General features: G+C 31.6%; 1 protein-coding gene across 1 annotated transcript; it reads right to left on the minus strand.

The window, feature by feature from the left end:
- Positions 1-4,016: 4,016 nt before the first annotated feature.
- Positions 4,017-23,496, minus strand: LOC307120828 (C-type mannose receptor 2-like). Its single transcript, XM_079808003.1, has 5 exons — positions 23,277-23,496; positions 23,079-23,120; positions 22,630-22,986; positions 5,021-5,365; positions 4,017-4,856 (listed from the first exon to the last, which is right to left on the minus strand). Exons 2-5 carry the CDS (start codon positions 23,116-23,118, stop codon positions 4,501-4,503), a joined length of 1,098 nt encoding a protein of 365 aa, XP_079664129.1. The 5' UTR covers positions 23,119-23,120; positions 23,277-23,496; the 3' UTR covers positions 4,017-4,500.
- Between the last annotated feature and the right edge of the window lie 1,787 nt (positions 23,497-25,283).

The raw sequence follows: 25,283 nt of genomic DNA on the forward strand, positions 1-25,283 counted from the left end.
TCACAGGGAATGTAGATGTAACAGTTACTCCACTGATGAGGCAAGTTGTTGGACCCAAGTGCAGTTCTTTTATTTAAACATAAGTCTTAACATAAATCAAAACATAAAACAAGGACTTGACTAGAAACAAAGACTTGCCTGACAACGGGTTACAATGACAATAACAGACAAGGACACACGGCAAACATGAGGGCTAAATACACTGAGACTAATGACCAGACAAGTGACACCTGTGAACCGTGATTAAACAATGAACCAATGACAGGACAAGACACAAGATCACATGAGGGCATGGGAATCACATGACAATGAAACATGAGGAGGACCTGGACCCTGTGGCGTGGGAGGACCTGGACCCTGTGGCGTGGGCGGACCTGGACCCTGTGGCGTGGGAGGACCTGGACCCTGTGGCGTGGGAGGACCTGGACCCTGTGGCGTGGGAGGACCTGGACCCTGTGGCGTGGGAGGACCTGGACCCTGTGGCGTGGGAGGACCTGGACCCTGTGGCGTGGGAGGACCTGGACCCTGTGGCGTGGGAGGACCTGGACCTGTGGCGTGGGAGGACCTGGACCCTGTGGCGTGGGAGGACCTGGACCCTGTGGCGTGGGAGGACCTGGACCCTGTGGCGTGGGAGGACCTGGACCCTCAGGCGTGGGAGGACCTGGACCCTCAGGCGTGGGAGGACCTGGACCCTGTGGCGTGGGCGGACCTGGACCCTGTGGCGTGGGAGGACCTGGACCCTGTGGCGTGGGAGGACCTGGACCCTCAGGCGTTGGAGGACATGGACCCTGTGGCGTGGGAGGACCTGGACCCTGTGGCGTGGGCGGACCTGGACCCTCAGGCGTGGGAGGACCTGGACCCTCAGGCGTGGGAGGACCTGGACCCTCAGGAGCCTTGGACGGCCATGGCGGCAACGGCAGTTCAACAGGCCATGGCGGCAACGGCAGTTCAACAGGCCATGGTGGCAACGGCAGTTCAACAGGCCATGGCGGCAACGGCAGTTCAACAGGCCATGGCGGCAACGGCGGTTCAGGGGGCCATAGAGGCGTGGCCTTCGTGGCCTCCATGTACCCCTTGCCCCCCCCCCCCCCCCCCAAAAAAAATGTGTTGGGTGGGACAGCGGCCTCGTGGGCTGGAGCATGGACGTGGGCTGGACTCGCTGGTGTGGAAGGTTCTGTGGGACAGTGGAGCTCCTCATCCACCGTTCCCACAGTAAAGGCCGAGCCGCCCAACAACAGGGCCTGGTCTATATATTGGCCAAGGAAAAATGGATCTTCCCCCCTGGCATCTGTGATCGGATAGAGTCCGAATCTAAAAATGTCCTTGAGGGCCACGTCATTAAAGTTAACCACATGACAGAGATCAATAAAGTCCTGGACATAATTCTCAATGGCCTGATGGCCTTGACGAAGGCGTAGGAGGGCAACTGTTGGGTCCATTGTTGGCGGTCTGTTATTCTGTAACGGGATTCCACTGACGAAGCAAGTTGTTGGACCCAAGTGCAGTTCTTTTATTTAAACATAAGTCTTAACATAAATCAAAACATATATCAAAACATAAATCAAAACATAAAATAAGGACTTAACTTGACTTGACTTGACTTGACTTGACTTGACTTGACTAGAAACAAAGACTTGCCTGACAACGGGTTACAATGACAACAACAGACAAGGACACACGGCAAAAATGAGGGCTAAATACACTAAGACTAATGACAAGACAAGTGACACCTGTGAACCGTGATTAAACAATGAACCAATGACAGGACAAGACACAAGATCAGATGAGGGCATGGGAATCACATGACAATGAAACATGACAAAACCAGGAAGTGAATGACAAGACTAACTTAGAAACATGACTTTCAAACATAACAAGAACATGATAAACTAAAAACATAACCAAGAACAATGAACATGAACCAACACCAAAACACCCTGTGACAGTAGAGTATTTCCTTATTCTGAAACCGCTTATACTTAAGCGGAAGTTGAGGGTCCCGAGGGTTCATTAGTATAGGAAGCAGCCACATTAACACTGTAATATCTGGAAAAAGTATTTGTTGATGACCACAATGTTGTTGATGATGGAAGGCGCTCTAAAGTTCAATATAGTGTCCTGCACCTCTCGATCGCAGACTCTAAAGAGTGGTCCATTCTCCTGGGAAGATTCCAGGGATCCCCGTCTAGGAACTTGCACAGCATTGGAAACCAAGGTCTACCAGGCCAGTTCAGCGCTACTAGCAGCAACCTGTGGTGTCCTTGAAGGACCCTTTGAACAGTCTCCAAGATCAATGGTATCGGGGGAAAGGCATAAAGTAACCAATCTGGATTACTCTGCTAGTGAGAACCAGAGATGGCAGTGGGTTGTTGTAGCCCCGTGTAACAGCGCCCTGCCAAACCGCTGCCATATCATCTCTACCACCTCCGGGTTGAGCCTCCACTCCCCCAATCGGGGTCAGTGGCACGAAAAGAAATCTGCAACCATAATTGACACCTCTGGGATGTGCATTGCTCTGATGCTTGCAAATGGAGGGAAGGCCCAAGTCAGCAGTTCCTGGGATACCTGAAGGGATTGGCTGGACCTCGTGCCCTTTTGATGGTTGATGTCCACTGATGTGTTGTCCCTCATGAAGAGATATGCCTGCCCTTCAAAAAGGGTGCAAAGTGCTTTAGAGCCAGCAGTACTGCTCCAAGTTCCAGGGTATTTATATTCTCGCCCTTTTTCTTGGGATCCCAATATCCTCTGACTGCTCTGTGTTTGCCAAACTGCCCCCCAGCCGGTAAGAGACCCATCAGTCTGGACTATCTCCCTTCGAGAGGGAATCACACCCAGAGTAACCATATAACCACAGTAGTCATGTGGCTTGGATTGGAGCCAGTGCCAGTGCCGCAGTCATGCACGTGGTGGAGACTTGTGGGGATAGAGAAAGGTCGAAAGGGAGGACACAGAACTGATAACATGGTCCTGGAATGCAAAACGGAGGAACGGCCTGTGTTGTGGAGCAATTTGAATATGGAAGTAAGCATCCTTTAAGTCTACTGTGGTGAACCAGTCCTGCTGTATGACCACCTGGAGAACATTGGTTATGCACAACATGTGAAATGGTAAGACCTTCAGGAACTTGTTGAGGCTGTGAAGGTCTTTGGAATTATAAAGTAAATTGAGAAGAACCCACCGAGTTATTCTGACCCTTCTATCGGTTCGATGGCACCCTTCTTTAGGAGTTGTGCAATTTCTTGCTTTAAGAAAAGTGAACTGTTGGGGTCTGAGACTATGGTCATCTTGACCCCCCTGAACCTGCAACCCCTGAGTTAGTGTTGCTATAACCCACGGGTGAGAAGTTGTTGTTTTTCAGTAACTGAGCTGCTGATGAGAAAAACGTCTGATGGCCGGCCGCAGTCTTGACTACAGCTGTAAGCTATTTTTAGAATCCTGCCAACATTTGCCAGCTGACCCAGATTCAGGAGTTCTGCGGCACACACTGCTCTTCTTTTGTCTACATGGTATGAAATTTCTACTTTGCTAGAAGCTGAGTCCTTGACAAATTCACTGAACTTTTGGATTTTTCTCAGCACCCTTCTTAGTGCGTTCAGCGAAACGAGAATCGGTGTGCTCACACTCTGGAGAAACGAGATTTATGGCTCAACCTCTACACATAGCAAATGTGCTTTTTTGTGTCTGTTTACATTTGGATTATGACTCAAACTTGTTTTGGCGTGACTAAATCACTTTATTTTACAATCATGCAAAGCCTTTGTGTGCTGTAAAATATGTTGATATCAACAGTTATATTAAAAGGCAATTCATTCTTCATTATTATCATCTCAAGCTTCTTTTTGCTTATTCATGATTTTGACCACTAGATGGCCTCGATGAACCCTTTTACACTACAGTTGTAGTGTACATAACACTACATAACTCTCATAAATATTTTACTCAAATGTTTATCCATATATTGTGTGAAGCTTTTTCTGTCATATATTTGTGTTTTATAAACATCACAACACAAGAATGCTGTTGGTAAATATGTTTATTTGAGCTGGTGTTGTCCTCCTTTGAATTACAGGTTGCAAGATAATGTATACTCAAGTTTTAGTTTATCTTTAAGAATACACCATATTTCATTTCACTGAGACACATATAGATGCTCACAATCATTTTCTACACATGTCATTTGTAAAGATATGACAAGTACAGCGGTGAGAAGAAAGAAGCCACACCACCAGAATACCAAGATCCCATGAAATCAACGGCTGCGTTTCCAAAAGCATCGTAGACCATTGCCACCAACATCAACTTAGCTCACGATGCCTTAGAGAAACACAGCCGTGGCTTGTGCTTTGCTTTGATTTGCTTTTAAATATTTAAGCCATGCTTTAAACCACATCCTTGAACCAGGAGTAGTTACAGAAATTAATTTCTTTGTACTGATGAAAACATCAGAAAAAGTGTTAAAAAAGATATGCCAGTCATGAAAGAGCAACACAAACATATCCTTCACTCATAATTGCTGCAGATGAAGTTGAGTTTGTTGTTTTCAGGACGGCTGATCCAGCGCTGATCTCCTCCAGACTGAACTGCTCCAGATCTCACTGCAGACTCACATTGATCTGAATCATCTATTGCCCAGTTCTGATAGCACACGGTCTCTCCGCTCACCCAGAACCAGAGTCCCACAGTGCAGGAGTGACGTAAACCCAACCACACCTCCGCAGTAGACGCCCCTTTAACCACATTCATCACCTCACGCTGCATCTCGCCTGAATGAACCGAGACCAGATCCACATGATTCTCTCTGCAGTATCTCAGAGCTTCAGACCACGTCCGGTTCTCTCTGATCAGAATCAGTTTATCTGGACACAAAACAAACCACAAGCAAAAACTAGAGAGAGACTGATCAAAAACAACATGCAGAACAAACACTGTGGAGGAATCTGTCATGTCAGACATGTAGCGTGAACTTTAAGATATCTGGAGCTGATGATGGAGTGTGTGTGTTTTGAGAGGATCTGCTCACCTTCATGACACACAAAAGGAAATTGTTTGACGCAAGAGATGTCATTCCATTGTCTCTGATCCCCCCATTCAGCCACTGTACAGTTTTCATTTCCTCCAGCATTATTAGGTTCACCAGACCTCCAGTCTCTGAATGAGGAGTTACTCTGATCTGACCACTGCCATGAGTCTCTGAACAGGCCGATCCAGACATCATTAGATATGAGACTATCATTGATGAACTTCTGAATCTGTTGACTCTCATTCTGGTTCCTCACACTGACCAGATCAATGTGATTCTGTCTGCAGTAACTCTGAGCTTCTCTCCAGTTCTTCATCTGTTTGTCAAAGACGAGTCCTGTGTTCACTTTAAGAAAAACACATGGAAACAGATTCAGAGTCAGTTTGTTCATTATTCTTACACTGATTTATGGTTTGGATGTGAATAAGAGCAGCGGTGGAGCATCAGAAACACGTGTCATTCAGAGACTTTAGAAGTGAATGAGATAATTAAGTGATTATTGACCTTTTTTTGCTGCTGCAACTTTGTCTTTATAAAGCGCATTTGTTATGGCAAAATAAATTATGACGACTGTAATGACAATTCAGTTTTGATGATGAAACTATAATCATGTAATGACCTGTTTCACTGTTTCATCTAGCATTATTAACCCTTTGACTGTCACCCCCCTTTTTGAGAATACACATGAAAATGCACTATCCAAACTTAAAGGGCTGTAATTCAAGAATGCTTTGGAATATAGACCAAAGTTTGGTCTCGTTTTAAAGACGACATTCTGCAGATTATTGCTGAAAGCAAAGAAAGCAATTCAAAATATGAAAGTATGAAATAGTTATGGAAGTTTAAATTTACTGTAAATGAAAAATACTGTACTAAATATTTTTTATTTCATATAAAATATATATTGTACAAAAAAGAATTTACTCTAAAATTACTATAAAATCAAAGCCATATGTCTAACCAATTTGTGTTCCAAATTTGAAGTTGATATCACAAAAATTGAAGTCCCCATGAGATTTTGTTTAGGGTGCTGTACCAAAAATAGCCACCGGGTGTCATTCAAATTCCATTTATTGTTGTTTTGATGCATTTTCCTGTAAATTTCTGTCCAAATATTACTTCCATCACAAAACAGTCCCCAAATATGGACCCTTGAGACTCAGACCTTTCCGACAATATGTGTTTTGTCAAGATTGGAAAAGATTTTGAATATAAAGTAGTTAAAATAATTGTTGTAATATGAAACATGACAGCGCCCACTAGGGGAGGAGCCCACTAGAATAATTTAGAGTAACGTTTCCATGGCAACACAATGTCCGATTTCAAAACGGTTTTCACAGGATGAATTTTGAGTTTGTAAGCTTTCAAATGATATCTAATTTGTGATAATTACTTAAATATATGATATGAAAAAAGGCGATCAAAAAAAGAGCACCAGGCGTCCCACCTGTGGGACGGTGACAGTATAGTTAATGTTCTATTAATGTGACATTATTAATATAGTTAATGTTCTATTAATGTGACATTATTAATATAGTTAATGTTCTATTAATGTGACATTATTAATATAGTTAATGTTCTATTAATGTGACATTATTAATATAGTTAATGTTCTAATAATGTGACATTATTAATATAGTTAATGTTCTATTAATGTGACATTATTAATATAGTTAATGTTCTATTAATGTGACATTATTAATATAGTTAATGTTCTATTAATGTGACATTATTAATATAGTTAATGTTCTATTAATGTGACATTATTAATATAGTTAATGTTCTAATAATGTGACATTATTAATATAGTTAATGTTCTATTAATGTGACATTATTAATATAGTTAATGTTCTATTAATGTGACATTATTAATATAGTTAATGTTCTATTAATGTGACATTATTAATATAGTTAATGTTCTATTAATGTGACATTATTAATATAGTTAATGTTCTATTAATGTGACATTATTAATATAGTTAATGTTCTATTAATGTGACATTATTAATATAGTTAATGTTCTATTAATGTGACATTATTAATATAGTTAATGTTCTATTAATGTGACATTATTAATATAGATAATGTTCTATTAATGTGACATTATTAATATAGTTAATGTTCTATTAATGTGACATTATTAATATAGTTAATGTTCTAATAATGTGACATTATTAATATAGTTAATGTTCTAATAATTTGACATTATTAATATAGTTAATGTTCTATTAATGTGACATTATTAATAGAGTTAATGTTCTAATAATTTGACATTATTAATATAGTTAATGTTCTATTAATTTGACATTATTAATATAGTTAATGTTCTATTAATGTGACATTATTAATATAGTTAATGTTCTATTAATGTGACATTATTAATATAGTTAATGTTATATTAATGTGACATTATTAATATAGTTAATGTTCTATTAATGTGACATTATTAATATAGTTAATGTTCTATTAATGTGACATTATTAATATAGTTAATGTTCTATTAATGTGACATTATTAATAGAGTTAATGTTCTATTAATGTGACATTATTAATATAGTTAATGTTCTATTAATGTGACATTATTAATATAGTTAATGTTCTATTAATGTGACATTATTAATATAGTTAATGTTCTATTAATGTGACATTATTAATATAGTTAATGTTCTATTAATGTGACATTATTAATATAGATAATGTTCTATTAATGTGACATTATTAATATAGTTAATGTTCTATTAATGTGACATTATTAATATAGTTAATGTTCTATTAATGTGACATTATTAATATAGTTAATGTTCTATTAATGTGACATTATTAATATAGTTAATGTTCTAATAATGTGACATTATTAATATAGTTAATGTTCTAATAATTTGACATTATTAATATAGTTAATGTTCTATTAATGTGACATTATTAATAGAGTTAATGTTCTAATAATTTGACATTATTAATATAGTTAATGTTCTATTAATTTGACATTATTAATATAGTTAATGTTCTATTAATGTGACATTATTAATATAGTTAATGTTCTATTAATGTGACATTATTAATATAGTTAATGTTCTAATAATGTGACATTATTAATATAGTTAATGTTCTATTAATGTGACATTATTAATATAGTTAATGTTCTATTAATGTGACATTATTAATATAGTTAATGTTCTATTAATGTGACATTATTAATATAGTTAATGTTCTATTAATGTGACATTATTAATATAGTTAATGTTCTATTAATGTGACATTATTAATATAGTTAATGTTCTATTAATGTGACATTATTAATATAGTTAATGTTCTATTAATGTGACATTATTAATATAGTTAATGTTCTATTAATGTGACATTATTAATATAGATAATGTTCTATTAATGTGACATTATTAATATAGTTAATGTTCTATTAATGTGACATTATTAATATAGTTAATGTTCTATTAATGTGACATTATTAATATAGTTAATGTTCTATTAATGTGACATTATTAATATAGTTAATGTTCTAATAATGTGACATTATTAATATAGTTAATGTTCTAATAATTTGACATTATTAATATAGTTAATGTTCTATTAATGTGACATTATTAATAGAGTTAATGTTCTAATAATTTGACATTATTAATATAGTTAATGTTCTATTAATTTGACATTATTAATATAGTTAATGTTCTATTAATGTGACATTATTAATATAGTTAATGTTCTATTAATGTGGCATTATTAATATAGTTAATGTTCTATTAATGTGACATTATTAATATAGTTAATGTTCTATTAATGTGACATTATTAATATAGTTAATGTTCTATTAATGTGACATTATTAATATAGTTAATGTTCTATTAATGTGACATTATTAATATAGTTAATGTTCTATTAATGTGACATTATTAATATAGTTAATGTTCTATTAATGTGACATTATTAATATAGTTAATGTTCTATTAATGTGACATTATTAATATAGTTAATGTTCTATTAATGTGACATTATTAATATAGTTAATGTTCTAATAATGTGACATTATTAATATAGTTAATGTTCTAATAATTTGACATTATTAATATAGTTAATGTTCTATTAATGTGACATTATTAATAGAGTTAATGTTCTAATAATTTGACATTATTAATATAGTTAATGTTCTATTAATGTGACATTATTAATATAGTTAATGTTCTATTAATGTGACATTATTAATATAGTTAATGTTCTATTAATGTGACATTATTAATATAGTTAATGTTCTATTAATGTGACATTATTAATATAGTTAATGTTCTATTAATGTGACATTATTAATAGAGTTAATGTTCTAATAATTTGACATTATTAATAGAGTTAATGTTCTATTAATGTGACATTATTAATATAGTTAATGTTCTATTAATGTGACATTATTAATATAGTTAATGTTCTATTAATGTGACATTATTAATATAGTTAATGTTCTATTAATGTGACATTATTAATATAGTTAATGTTCTATTAATGTGACATTATTAATATAGTTAATGTTCTATTAATGTGACATTATTAATATAGTTAATGTTCTATTAATGTGACATTATTAATATAGTTAATGTTCTAATAATTTGACATTATTAATATAGTTAATGTTCTATTAATGTGACATTATTAATATAGTTAATGTTCTAATAATTTGACATTATTAATATAGTTAATGTTCTATTAATGTGACATTATTAATATAGTTAATGTTCTATTAATGTGACATTATTAATATAGTTAATGTTCTATTAATGTGACATTATTAATATAGTTAATGTTCTATTAATGTGACATTATTAATATAGTTAATGTTCTATTAATGTGACATTATTAATATAGTTAATGTTCTATTAATTTGACATTATTAATATAGTTAATGTTCTATTAATGTGATATTATTAATATAGTTAATGTTCTATTAATGTGACATTATTAATATAGTTAATGTTCTATTAATGTGACATTATTAATATAGTTAATGTTCTATTAATGTGACATTATTAATATAGTTAATGTTCTATTAATGTGACATTATTAATATAGTTAATGTTCTATTAATGTGACATTATTAATAGAGTTAATGTTCTAATAATTTGACATTATTAATAGAGTTAATGTTCTAATAATTTGACATTATTAATATAGTTAATGTTCTATTAATGTGACATTATTAATAGAGTTAATGTTCTAATAATTTGACATTATTAATATAGTTAATGTTCTATTAATGTGACAGTATTAATATAGTTAATGTTCTATTAATGTGACATTATTAATATAGTTAATGTTCTATTAATTTGACATTATTAATATAGTTAATGTTCTATTAATGTGACATTATTAATATAGTTAATGTTCTATTAATGTGACATTATTAATATAGTTAATGTTCTATTAATGTGACATTATTAATATAGTTAATGTTCTATTAATGTGACATTATTAATATAGTTAATGTTCTATTAATGTGACATTATTAATAGAGTTAATGTTCTAATAATTTGACATTATTAATAGAGTTAATGTTCTATTAATGTGACATTATTAATATAGTTAATGTTCTATTAATGTGACATTATTAATAGAGTTAATGTTCTATTAATGTGACATTATTAATATAGTTAATGTTCTATTAATGTGACATTATTAATAGAGTTAATGTTCTAATAATTTGACATTATTAATATAGTTAATGTTCTATTAATGTGACATTATTAATATAGTTAATGTTCTATTAATTTGACATTATTAATATAGTTAATGTTCTATTAATGTGACATTATTAATAGAGTTAATGTTCTAATAATTTGACATTATTAATATAGTTAATGTTCTATTAATGTGACATTATTAATATAGTTAATGTTCTATTAATTTGACATTATTAATATAGTTAATGCTCTATTAATGTGACATTATTAATATAGTTAATGTTCTATTAATGTGACATTATTAATATAGTTAATGTTCTATTAATGTGACATTATTAATATAGTTAATGTTCTATTAATGTGACATTATTAATATAGTTAATGTTCTATTAATGTGACATTATTAATATAGTTAATGTTCTATTAATGTGACATTATTAATATAGTTAATGTTCTATTAATGTGACATTATTAATATAGTTAATGTTCTAATAATTTGACATTATTAATATAGTTAATGTTCTATTAATGTGACATTATTAATATAGTTAATGTTCTAATAATTTGACATTATTAATATAGTTAATGTTCTATTAATGTGACATTATTAATATAGTTAATGTTCTAATAATTTGACATTATTAATATAGTTAATGTTCTATTAATGTGACATTATTAATATAGTTAATGTTCTATTAATGTGACATTATTAATATAGTTAATGTTCTATTAATGTGACATTATTAATATAGTTAATGTTCTATTAATGTGACATTATTAATATAGTTAATGTTCTATTAATGTGACATTATTAATATAGTTAATGTTCTATTAATGTGACATTATTAATATAGTTAATGTTCTATTAATGTGACATTATTAATATAGTTAATGTTCTATTAATGTGACATTATTAATATAGTTAATGTTCTATTAATGTGACATTATTAATATAGTTAATGTTCTATTAATGTGACATTATTAATATAGTTAATGTTCTATTAATGTGACATTATTAATATAGTTAATGTTCTAATAATTTGACATTATTAATATAGTTAATGTTCTATTAATGTGACATTATTAATAGAGTTAATGTTCTAATAATTTGACATTATTAATATAGTTAATGTTCTATTAATGTGACATTATTAATATAGTTAATGTTCTATTAATGTGACATTATTAATATAGTTAATGTTCTATTAATGTGACATTATTAAAATAGTTAATGTTCTATTAATGTGACATTATTAATATAGTTAATGTTCTATTAATGTGACATTATTAATATAGTTAATGCTCTATTAATGTGACATTATTAATATAGTTAATGTTCTATTAATGTGACATTATTAATATAGTTAATGTTCTATTAATGTGACATTATTAATATAGTTAATGCTCTATTAATGTGACATTATTAATATAGTTAATGTTCTATTAATGTGACATTATTAATATAGTTAATGTTCTATTAATGTGACATTATTAATATAGTTAATGTTCTATTAATGTGACATTATTAATATAGTTAATGTTCTATTAATGTGACATTATTAATATAGTTAATGTTCTATTAATGTGACATTATTAATATAGTTAATGTTCTATTAATGTGACATTATTAATATAGTTAATGTTCTATTAATGTGACATTATTAATATAGTTAATGATCTATTAATGTGACATTATTAATATAGTTAATGTTCTATTAATGTGACATTATTAATATAGTTAATGTTCTATTAATGTGACATTATTAATATAGTTAATGTTCTATTAATGTGACATTATTAATATAGTTAATGTTCTATTAATGTGACATTATTAATATAGTTAATGTTCTATTAATGTGACATTATTAATATAGTTAATGTTCTAATAATTTGACATTATTAATATAGTTAATGTTCTATTAATGTGACATTATTAATAGAGTTAATGTTCTAATAATTTGACATTATTAATATAGTTAATGTTCTATTAATGTGACATTATTAATATAGTTAATGTTCTAATAATTTGACATTATTAATATAGTTAATGTTCTATTAATGTGACATTATTAATATAGTTAATGTTCTATTAATGTGACATTATTAATATAGTTAATGTTCTATTAATGTGACATTATTAATATAGTTAATGTTCTAATAATTTGACATTATTAATATAGTTAATGTTCTATTAATGTGACATTATTAATATAGTTAATGTTCTATTAATGTGACATTATTAATATAGTTAATGTTCTATTAATGTGACATTATTAATATAGTTAATGTTCTATTAATGTGACATTATTAATATAGTTAATGTTCTATTAATGTGACATTATTAATATAGTTAATGTTCTATTAATGTGACATTATTAATATAGTTAATGTTCTATTAATGTGACATTATTAATATAGTTAATGTTCTATTAATGTGACATTATTAATATAGTTAATGTTCTATTAATGTGACATTATTAATATAGTTAATGTTCTATTAATGTGACATTATTAATATAGTTAATGTTCTAATAATTTGACATTATTAATATAGTTAATGTTCTATTAATGTGACATTATTAATAGAGTTAATGTTCTAATAATTTGACATTATTAATATAGTTAATGTTCTATTAATGTGACATTATTAATAGAGTTAATGTTCTAATAATTTGACATTATTAATATAGTTAATGTTCTATTAATGTGACATTATTAATATAGTTAATGTTCTATTAATGTGACATTATTAATATAGTTAATGTTCTATTAATGTGACATTATTAATATAGTTAATGTTCTATTAATGTGACATTATTAATATAGTTAATGTTCTATTAATGTGACATTATTAATATAGTTAATGTTCTAATAATTTGACATTATTAATATAGTTAATGTTCTATTAATGTGACATTATTAATAGAGTTAATGTTCTAATAATTTGACATTATTAATATAGTTAATGTTCTATTAATGTGACATTATTAATATAGTTAATGTTCTATTAATGTGACATTATTAATATAGTTAATGTTCTATTAATGTGACATTATTAATATAGTTAATGTTCTATTAATGTGACATTATTAAAATAGTTAATGTTCTATTAATGTGACATTATTAATATAGTTAATGTTCTATTAATGTGACATTATTAATATAGTTAATGCTCTATTAATGTGACATTATTAATATAGTTAATGTTCTATTAATGTGACATTATTAATATAGTTAATGTTCTATTAATGTGACATTATTAATATAGTTAATGCTCTATTAATGTGACATTATTAATATAGTTAATGTTCTATTAATGTGACATTATTAATATAGTTAATGTTCTATTAATGTGACATTATTAATATAGTTAATGTTCTATTAATGTGACATTATTAATATAGTTAATGTTCTATTAATGTGACATTATTAATATAGTTAATGTTCTATTAATGTGACATTATTAATATAGTTAATGTTCTATTAATGTGACATTATTAATATAGTTAATGTTCTATTAATGTGACATTATTAATATAGTTAATGATCTATTAATGTGACATTATTAATATAGTTAATGTTCTATTAATGTGACATTATTAATATAGTTAATGTTATATTAATGTGACATTATTAATATAGTTAATGTTCTATTAATGTGACATTATTAATATAGTTAATGTTCTATTAATGTGACATTATTAATATAGTTAATGTTCTATTAATGTGACATTATTAATATAGTTAATGTTCTATTAATGTGACATTATTAATATAGTTAATGTTCTATTAATAGAACATTAATGTGACATTATTAATAGAGTTAATGTTCTAATGATTTGACATTATTAATATAGTTAATGTTCTATTAATGTGACATTATTAATATAGTTAATGTTCTATTAATGTGACATTATTAATATAGTTAATGTTCTATTAATGTGACATTATTAATATAGTTAATGTTCTATTAATGTGACATTATTAATATAGTTAATGTTCTAATGATTTGACATTATTAATATAGTTAATGTTCTATTAATGTGACATTATTAATATAGTTAATGTTCTATTAATTTGACATTATTAATATAGTTAATGTTCTATTAATGTGACATTATTAATATAGTTAATGTTCTAATGATTTGACATTATTAATATAGTTAATGTTCTATTAATGTGACATTATTAATATAGTTAATGTTCTATTAATGTGACATTATTAATATAGTTAATGTTCTATTAATGTGACATTATTAATATAGTTAATGTTCTATTAATGTGACATTATTAATATAGTTAATGCTCTATTAATGTGACATTATTAATATAGTTAATGTTCTATTAATGTGCCATTATTAATATAGTTAATGTTCTAATAATTTGACATTATTAATATAGTTAATGTTCTATTAATGTGACATTATTAATATAGTTAATGTTCTATTAATGTGACATTATTAATATAGTTAATGTTCTATTAATGTGACATTATTAATATAGTTAATGTTCTATTAATGTGACATTATTAATATAGTTAATGTTCTATTAATGTGACATTATTAATATAGTTAATGTTCTATTAATAGAACATTAATGTGACATTATTAATAGAGTTAATGTTCTAATGATTTGACATTATTAATATAGTTAATGTTCTATTAATGTGACATTATTAATATAGTTAATGTTCTATTAATGTGACATTATTAATATAGTTAATGTTCTATTAATGTGACATTATTAATATAGTTAATGTTCTATTAATGTGACATTATTAATATAGTTAATGTTCTAATGATTTGACATTATTAATATAGTTAATGTTCTATTAATGTGACATTATTAATATAGTTAATGTTCTATTAATTTGACATTATTAATATAGTTAATGTTCTATTAATGTGACATTATTAATATAGTTAATGTTCTAATGATTTGACATTATTAATATAGTTAATGTTCTATTAATGTGACATTATTAATATAGTTAATGTTCTATTAATGTGACATTATTAATATAGTTAATGTTCTATTAATGTGACATTATTAATATAGTTAATGTTCTATTAATGTGACATTATTAATATAGTTAATGCTCTATTAATGTGACATTATTAATATAGTTAATGTTCTATTAATGTGCCATTATTAATATAGTTAATGTTCTAATAATTTGACATTATTAATATAGTTAATGTTCTATTAATGTGACATTATTAATATAGTTAATGTTCTATTAATGTGACATTATTAATATAGTTAATGTTCTATTAATAGAACATTAATGTGACATTATTAATAGAGTTAATGTTCTATTAATGTGACATTATTAATATAGTTAATGTTCTAATAATTTGACATTATTAATATAGTTAATGTTCTATTAATGTGACATTATTAATATAGTTAATGTTCTATTAATGTGACATTATTAATATAGTTAATGTTCTATTAATGTGACATTATTAATATAGTTAATGTTCTATTAATGTGACATTATTAATATAGTTAATGTTCTATTAATGTGACATTATTAATATAGTTAATGTTCTATTAATGTGACATTATTAATATAGTTAATGTTCTATTAATGTGACATTATTAATATAGTTAATGTTCGGTAACACTTTATTTTAAGGGTCCAGAATAATGCATTAGTTAAGCATTAATTAAGGGTTAACTTGTGCACAACTAAGCATTAGTTAAGCACGAACACACTAGTAATTAATGATTAACTTTACATTTAAAGGGTCCATAATTATGCATTAGTTAAACTAGTAATTAATGATTTGCTTGTTCACAATTATGCATTAGTTAAGCATGGACACAATAGTTATTAATGATTAACTTAACATTACAGTAAGGGCATATTAGACATTATTTACAACTTAATAAGCCATACGATTGGCCGATTTAGTCCAAGATTAACATGGCTTCCAGTTCGGCCTCATCCACATTCGACACGGAGCCATCGAGTGTTAAAACGCCAAAGGTGAAGCTTGAATTTACGGGAATGTCCCTCTTTGGCTAATGTACTTTCAAGATGGAGGGGCAACATGGCGACCGGCATTCAAACCCTCACCCGTATGTATTTTCAATGGCATATTATAAACTTACGTGAATACTTTATTACTTGAAAGAAGTAAATATACATTAATGAGCACATATATTTTTGAAAGAACTAAGTGTTTTTAGCTAAGAATAAACTAAAAAAGTTACACAGTGTAGCTTTAAGAAATAATAACATTTCGCTCTGTTCGTTGCTTCTGCTGCAAACTCATTATGGAGGATTACATGATGTTAAACAAGACTACACTTTAAAACCTTAACATGAATAACACTTCTTTAAGAGACTGACAATAGATCCATAAAATACACCAAAACACAACAGAAATCCACAAAAGACATCAATGTTTTTTTTTTTGCTGTAATCCAAATCTTTATAATCCATACGAGTGCGTGGAACGGATCCAAATTCAGCACTTCAAATTCATCTTCATCTCCACTCTCAGCAGCACCGCAACGTCAAATCCCAGAGCAGATTATGATTCAAAAATTGCGCCCACAAGAAGCGTTACAACATGTTTTACGGCAGTGATATCAAACACTCATTGGCTCTCGCCTGCTTCGTCACAGATTGCGACATGTCGTGCTTCTCCTAGTCGGTGGTCCAGTGTCATACAGTGAGAGGTTCAAAGACGGGCGTTGAGACCAAAGATAGCCTACGATCATTTACTGACAGTGTCAGAGATTCAGCTTGATCATCACACTGTGTGTTTGCTGCTATGACCGACGTCTACTGGACAGCCAATAAAAACGTTTTCATTGCATCGTCTTTTTTCAGCACACATAAAAACTACAACTGCCAAAGTGTGATTCATCATGGTCGTGTTGTTTACCACCAGCACACGCTGATGATGTTTATTCTTCTATAGAAACGGGCTTGTAGCCTAAGATTCAAGATTCAATAGGCGTCATCATCGTACGGTCTGCATACATGTCGTACCCAAGTTGAGGTCACCCCAGCTAGAAATTTTATTGGACATGGACTCATTGCTCAGATGTCTAAATGCTTGTTTGCTCAGTTTTTTTTTATTATATTAAATCCTCCAGATGTTCTGATTAAAACACTGCAGGATCTTATTCTGTTGAATCACAGAATTCGGTAACGCTTTAGATTACGGCCCTGGAAAGTACTGCGTAAGTAAAGAGAATTTACAGCATAACTTTCGGTAATTATAGTGTAACTATAAAGTAAGTATGTGTAGGTATAAGGGAACAATATGTAATATTGGTGGAATAAAGGGGGTAAAGGGGAAACTCCTATCATCTCCTATTATTTATACTGTAAGTATTTTTTAATTAAGGGGTAATTATCTGTGTAGTTACAGGGTAAGTATGAATCTACCGGCTGTAAATTAAAGTGGTGCTTTTTCTCCTGTTGTTTCATGTAGTTACAGGGTAAGTACAATACCAACAATACACAATCCGATATCACTCGGAAACCTTTATTTAAAAAGCTATTTTTTTAAAACAGATTTACAACACTTATTCGTTTCTCTTGCTTGGCTTTATCCTCTTCTTGTTCCTCTACTTTTTGGTCCTTGACACAGATGAATATTAACAAGGAATCCCATGTCTGTAGCTATTCTGTATTCTGTAACTGTTACACTGAAAATACAGTTCACGCAGAAATGTCCTCACCGTTTACTCGTCTTTCACCCTCATGCCATCCGCAATGTATACGACTTTATTTATTTTTCCGTGTTCATATGAAGAAATAATCTCTGCTAATGAAAACTCATTTGGGTTCCTAAAAGTTCAAGCATCAAACAGCACATACAGCAATAACTACAGTAATCCATACGACCCCAATGGATGAATCAATGTCTTCTGAAGTGAAACGATGAGTGTTTGTAAGAAAATTAAAAGTATTTTACATTCTTTAAACTGTAGACTATCGCTTCCGACCAGCAGTCATCTCTGTGTGAGCATGCGAGGGTTGAGTTCACGCCGAGAAACTCTGGTCATGCGGATGTCGGATGCTGTCAGTTTTTATTTTTGTAATGCTCACAACAGGATACAAACAATAACATAATATATGATCATAGCAATGAGAAACAAACAAGACTAGAAGACAGAGATGCCAGTTCTCGTGTGTGTTTCAGATTAAATGCGCGTGAGAATGTCATGAAAGCCTGAAGCTTCTTTACTCATGCATGCGCTGGTAACAGCTGATCGGAAAAAGAAAAGATTAGTCAATTATGAGAGCATTTCTTGGTGTACTTTTTATTTTAATAAATAATAATACAAAATATCAAAAGACATGCATCAGTGGAAATAACGATAAAGAAGAAGAAGAACAAGAAGAGGAAGACAAGCAAGAGAAACAAAAAAGAGACAAAACGTGCCTCTTTCTGTCCGGACGTTATTATTTGAAATTAAATGTTTATTTTAAAAAATGAATAAGAAGTGTCATAAATCTGTTTTGGATTAAGTTGTTTTTCAAATAAATATTTCCGAATGATATCAGATTTTGTATGTGTTGTTTATTGTACGTACCCTGTAACTACACGAAACAACAGGAGAACAAGCACCACTTTAATTTACAGCCGGTAGATTCATACTTACCCTGTAACTACACAGATAATTACCCCTTAATTAAATGATACCTACAGTATAAATAACATGTTCATTTTCCTGATAGGAGTTTCCCCTTTACCCCCTTTATTCCCCCAATATTACATATTGTTCCCTTATACCTACACGTACTTACTTTATAGTTACACTATAATTACTGAAAATTATGCTGTAAATTCTCTTTACTTACACAGTACTTTCCGGGCCGTAATCTATAGTGTTACCCAGGATTGTTATGTAAAATTGACACCAGAGATTAGACCCTGGAAGAAATCAGACTGTTAAAATGATAATAGAGGCATAGTGATGACCAGGGACGTCACTAGGATTGGAAGACAGGGGGGGCTTAGCCCCCAGGGTATTTGTAACATGCGTTTGCAAAATCTTTGCACTCACATCTAGAGCTACACTTATGTCAACAACCAGTCAGGAAACCAAGATGTTAACAAGTAAAAAGTGACAGACATATCCTCTTCTTCCATTTCTACTCTGTTAAAGAAAAGTTACTGTAATGTTAGCTTTTAGACACATCAAAGCTGATTGGGGGAATTTACTCAGGCCAGACTTTGCTCCTGATGAGTTACTATAAGCAATGACTTAAATGCTATCTGTCTGCTCATGTAAATGTATGATAAAGTAATAGCATACTATATCTAATTCCTTTCTATATAAGATAAGTTGTCCACAGAATGCTATTTAATTAAACAGAACCGCATGTTTTCAACCCATTTTTGAGCTAAAATACAAATATACAGCTAAAGCTAAATTGAGCTAAACCTATACAAATACCACAGCTGTACAATTTTCAACCCCATTACTAAATTTACCCTATACTATAGCCTAATAACATTATTTAATATTTCAATCACAGCTTATATAGTGTTTTGATATCGACAACCCAAGTGCATTTTACCTCAAACTTGCAACTAGTTAACTTCGACATGAACACAATGACAAATTTATATTCTGAATTAAAAAATATTTATATCCCACTTTTTAATGTGTGATTGTGTAAAGGTGTTCCCAACCTTTCGCAAACTTGCTTTCAACGTCGAACACTCGTTCTCATGGAGACGGCGGTGTGCACGGAGGGGAGGGGCTGTGTGTGTGTGTGTGTGTGTGTGTGTGTGTGTGTGTGTGGGGTGCGCGTGTACGTGAGAGAGAGCGTGAGTGAGAGACGCAGGGAAAGGAAATGCAGCTGAACGTTATTTGGTCTATGAAAGACATTGATAAAGACGAAAACTAAGTATATTTAATCTATGAATTTATTTTAGTTCGTTTTGCTAAACACACATTACAGTTTTGGTTAGTTATTGTTTTTTTGTAATGCCTCATTTTTATTTGTATTTCAGTTAACGTCAACCCACCTAGTTTTCGTTTTTTCGTTCGTTATCGTTAACGATTATAACCTTGGTAACGACGAGACGAGATGAATCCTCCAGTTTCTTGCAGTAGAGCTCTGGTCTGCAACGCTCTGAAAGCGGCCACAGTTCACACCAATGCAACGAGACGCGGTGCATCATCTTGATAGCACAACGACTCTTTGTACTTCTGTCCAACTTCCGACTTTTCGGCTATTTTTTTTGTAGCTGGAAATATATCATTTGTTGCGTCTAAATATGAATGAGGATTCGGTTATTGTTGTTCTTATTATCATTTAGGGGGGCTTAGGAACATTTTGGGGTAGCTTCAGCCCTGCTAAATTAGGCCTAACAACGTCCCTGGTGATGACGTGAGTAATAATACTTCTCTGATCTGATCTTCATTTACTGCGAGTCAATTCATTAATTTACCCTAATTATTGTTTCAAGGAGTTTGTGGTAGTTTTGAAATCTGGCTTAAAATCTAATTGGGCTTCTTGACAAAGAATATCTGCAAACAGTTTATCATCATACATAAAGGTTGTGTATTGTTCTTTTTGCTTTTATATTATACACAGCCTAAAAATTGACACTATAAAACATCTACACATCTGGCTACAAAACCTCTGGATTTATATATTACTTGAAAAAATTATATTCTTTGTGTTTTTTATTTTATTTTGATAAATCATTACATATGCACCTGTTTGCGCAGACATCACTCACCATCAGCGCTTTCTGTAAGGCTATGCAGAGAACAGACAAAAACAGCTGCCATTTACAGTTCCTCCTGAACCGAAACAATGAGCTTAAGCTGCGTTCACGCCACGAGTAACCGTATGAGATGGCAACCTGTGACGTTCTGCCCAGAGCTGTTCACGTCCTTAGATTTATGCGTTTCTCTGTCAACACTATCAATGCTGAAATGAATCTGCAGCGGTCAGGTGGTACATCTAGAGCTCTGTGAGTTGTATATGTTCATTATTATTGTAATGTTATGTGCTTTGAGACATGAGGTAGTTTAACGGCGTCTCTCGTCTCGTGACGCTCTGCAGACGCTGCTGTGTGTTCATGTGTTTTGAAGAAGCAGTGGCTTTGGAGAGCTATCTGTAGCGAGGGTGGGATCTCATGCTTTCAGACGTAGCTTGCTATTGCTACACTGTAAAATAAAATTAGTTAGACTTACTTAATACAAGCATGCAAACCGATTGCCTTAAAAAACAAGTAAAGTGACATAGGAATAGTATGTTGAGCTGACAAATGCTTAGTTAGTATTGTGTGTGTATGGGCATGTTTTCGTGAAATATCAGGACACAAATGTGTATAATGACATGGGTATTACAAAAAGAGGGTGAAATATGAGGACGTTCCCCATGTCCTCACTTTTCAAAATGCTTATAAATCACACAGAACAAGTTTTTTTTCACAGAAAGTGAACTGCACAGTCTCCTGTGAGGGCTAGGTTTAGGGGCAGGGGCAGTGTAAGGGGATAGAAAATACGGTTTGTACGGTATAAAAACCATTACGCCTATGGAATGTCCTCACATTTCACAAAAACAAACATGTGTGTGTGTGTGTGTGTGTGTGTGTGTGTGTGTGTGTGTGTGTGTGTGTGTGTGTGTGTGTGTGTGTGTGTGTGTGTGTGTGTGACTCAAGCATGATCAATTGCAAAATATTGTCAAATAATTTTAAAAGATTATTACTCAACATTAGAAACAGACTAGTTAATGATATGTTAGAAGTTAGTCACCTTTTAAAATCAACCTATTTATTCCTTCCCTTTCTTTAAATCAAATAACTGTGATTTATTGTTGCATCAATAGGAAGAAAATTACAAGTACAATAAAATAAAATAAAAAGTTCAAGTGCCCAACCAAAGGGAACAATGTTTATGAACAATTTATGTCATTGTAGCTGCACTTACTGTTGTTAGATGAACTGCAGATGAAAGTACAGCTCTTACTGCATTCCTCTCGATACCACTGTCCATTTCTCATCAAAGCACACTCGTCTGTGCCTTTAGGTTCTCCATTAGCCAAGTTCAGATAAAGCGCAGGTTCACCTGAAGACCAGTGCCATTTATCAACACCCGTCTTCTGCAGCCCAATCCAGACACCTCCAACATTCACACTCTTCTTCAGCTCGTTCATGTCGTTCATGTTGTCAACGGTGGCCAGATCTGTGTAATTCTCTCTGCAGTATCTCTGAGCTTCAGTCCAGGTCTTCAACACGTTTATAAAGTGATACTGACGCTGAACACATTCAGATACGGAGCAGAGAGCTGTGAAAGAGAGGGTTTGAATTAATGCTTTTCATAACAGGGTCAAACCTGATGAAACTATAAACCATTAATAAAACAACAAACACACTCACCAATGAGAAGAAGAAGAACGACATATAGAGTCCGGTCCATTTCTGAGGAAGAAACACATTGAAAAACTCATCTTAGAGTAAAACATGATCATGTCATAAAAATAAATATAACATTGTCAGTTTTAGCAATCATTCAGACAATATTAACATCTCAAAGTCTAATTGTGTGTGAAGAATGAACATGTGAGTTGTTCTTACTTTAGAGGTCGTGTGTTTCTGTCCTGAGTCTGATGTTTCTGTCTGCAGCTTTAAACTACGTGATTATTATATCTGCTCTCATCCCTCAGTGCAGCACATCATTTGGTTATTTCTCTAGAAAAAACCCTTTTTTAATGTTTCTTCCTTATTTACGTGTTTCCACATCTTTTTTCTGTTGGTTATTTTTGCTGTAATTCTTTGGAAACATGTTCATTTGAATGTGAGTGGAGGATCTGTACGTGTATTGTATTTCCATAGAAGCTTCACAGGAAAAATCCACCTCAACATTTGTATTTTCTATTCTTATCACTTGTTTTCCATGTTCTTTCACCATCGATACTGTCAGTGCTTCTGCATCTCAATATTCAATATTTCAATATCTCAATATTTAATACGCACTCTGTGTCTCCATTAGCACAATATCTCTTCATGTTTGATTCTGTGTCATAAGTGCTATATGCACACAATGTAATGGCCAACAACAGACATGTGCAAAGAAAAGACAAACAGCAGAAACTCACACAACTCTTTAATCGTGAAATCAGTAGCACAGAGAACGTCCACATTATTTCACTATAGTGACGTCACTCACTCTGGATATGATGCCAACTCACAGTCAACATTATTACAGTGCATTTCCTTCAGTAGCGTTACAAAACATTCTTACATTTAATTTCAGTGAAACTTTAACCTTTTTCTCTTTTTGACCTCTTTCTCTCTCGATACTTGAAATTTGTCCTCTGCATTTAACCCATCCAGCTTAGTGCACACACACCTGGAGCAGCGGGCAGCCATTTTGGAGTGATTGAGACGCTTCCAGCCTGTCCACCCACACTTGTGATCTTTGCACTTCATCATTTGTCTGCTTACGTGACATTTTTCCTTGTATTTGGTCCAAGTGTTCAAGTGGACATGAAGACCGCAAGAGTGTGTAGAACTTCTGATGACCCAATGGGACACACATCATGTTCATGCACACACGCTCTAGTGGCCAAGACTGCGAGTGTGTGTGTTTGGACAGGCCCAGTGTTTGTGTTTCTCTGTTCTGGGACACTTTCTATCTGTTGCTGTTTAAGGGGTTGAGTGGGTTGAGTTCATTAGTGGAGACGGTGATACTGGTCACTGAGAGCCTTTAAAAACCCTCCGTCTGAAGCTCCGTCAAAGAGAAAGAGATGTGTGTGAGATGAAGGTGTGAGTTCAACTATTGACAGAGTTTGGGGTTTGAGAGAGTTTTCATTTTTAAGAATTGGTCTTTTTGTGGAAATTCTTATTGCGTTTAGTTTCATACTCCTGCTGTGTGTTTGTTAAACATGAACATATTTGCATGTAAACACATCCTCATCACTCATTTGTTTATGTCTGCACCACTTTTAGACATTCAGGGTGAACAATATTTACATCTCTGACGTGAAACAGGAGAAACATTGAGTGTTATTGTTCTAGTCATATTTCATGTATTTTTCATCTGTTAGTATCTGATTGACTGATCTAATCCAGTGTTTAATCCATTATCATGCATTGCAGGATGAAATGTTTTGTTGATCGTCAACATATGAGATTCTTGATGTCTGTGTGTGTGTAAATGATGCAGGAGCTCAAATTGCTGTAGATCCACAAAGCTGCATAATCAATAATATAACATTAATAACACAACCACTTTATCAAAGTGGTTGATTGAGGAACTGTATCATTATGAAATAAATGTTACTCTCTAATGCGCATTGGCCACAATTATTGGTGCCCTTAGAAATTATTATGAGTAAAATCTCTAAAGATCTCTGAAGTATATTCCCATTCATAATTACAATTTTAAGCACACCAAGGTGAAACTATCCAGCCATGGCTTCCTGTTACAGGACTCTTAATGTAAAAAAAGGCCACCATTAAGGTTATATTCCTGTATATTGGTTTACTTTTTCTATATGCCGAAATCGCATCATCTGTCGCAGCATCCGTCCAGCGAGCCAATCAGCGCTCTGGGCAGAACGTGCAGGTCAGCGCACCCAC

Source organism: Gobio gobio (genome assembly GCF_949357685.1).
Source record: "Gobio gobio genome assembly, chromosome: 2".
Classification (NCBI taxonomy): domain Eukaryota; kingdom Metazoa; phylum Chordata; class Actinopteri; order Cypriniformes; family Gobionidae; genus Gobio; species Gobio gobio.

Excerpts from the sequence above, each read along its gene's own strand:
- LOC307120828 (XM_079808003.1), bottom strand. The coding sequence starts at position 23,118 with ATGGACCGGACTCTATATGTCGTTCTTCTTCTTCTCATTG. Across the intron at positions 22,987-23,078 it reads CGTTCTTCTTCTTCTCATTG|CTCTCTGCTCCGTATCTGAA; the intron begins GTGAGTGTGTTT and ends TCTCTTTCACAG. Across the intron at positions 4,857-5,020 it reads TCCTTTTGTGTGTCATGAAG|ATAAACTGATTCTGATCAGA; the intron begins GTGAGCAGATCC and ends TTTTGTGTCCAG.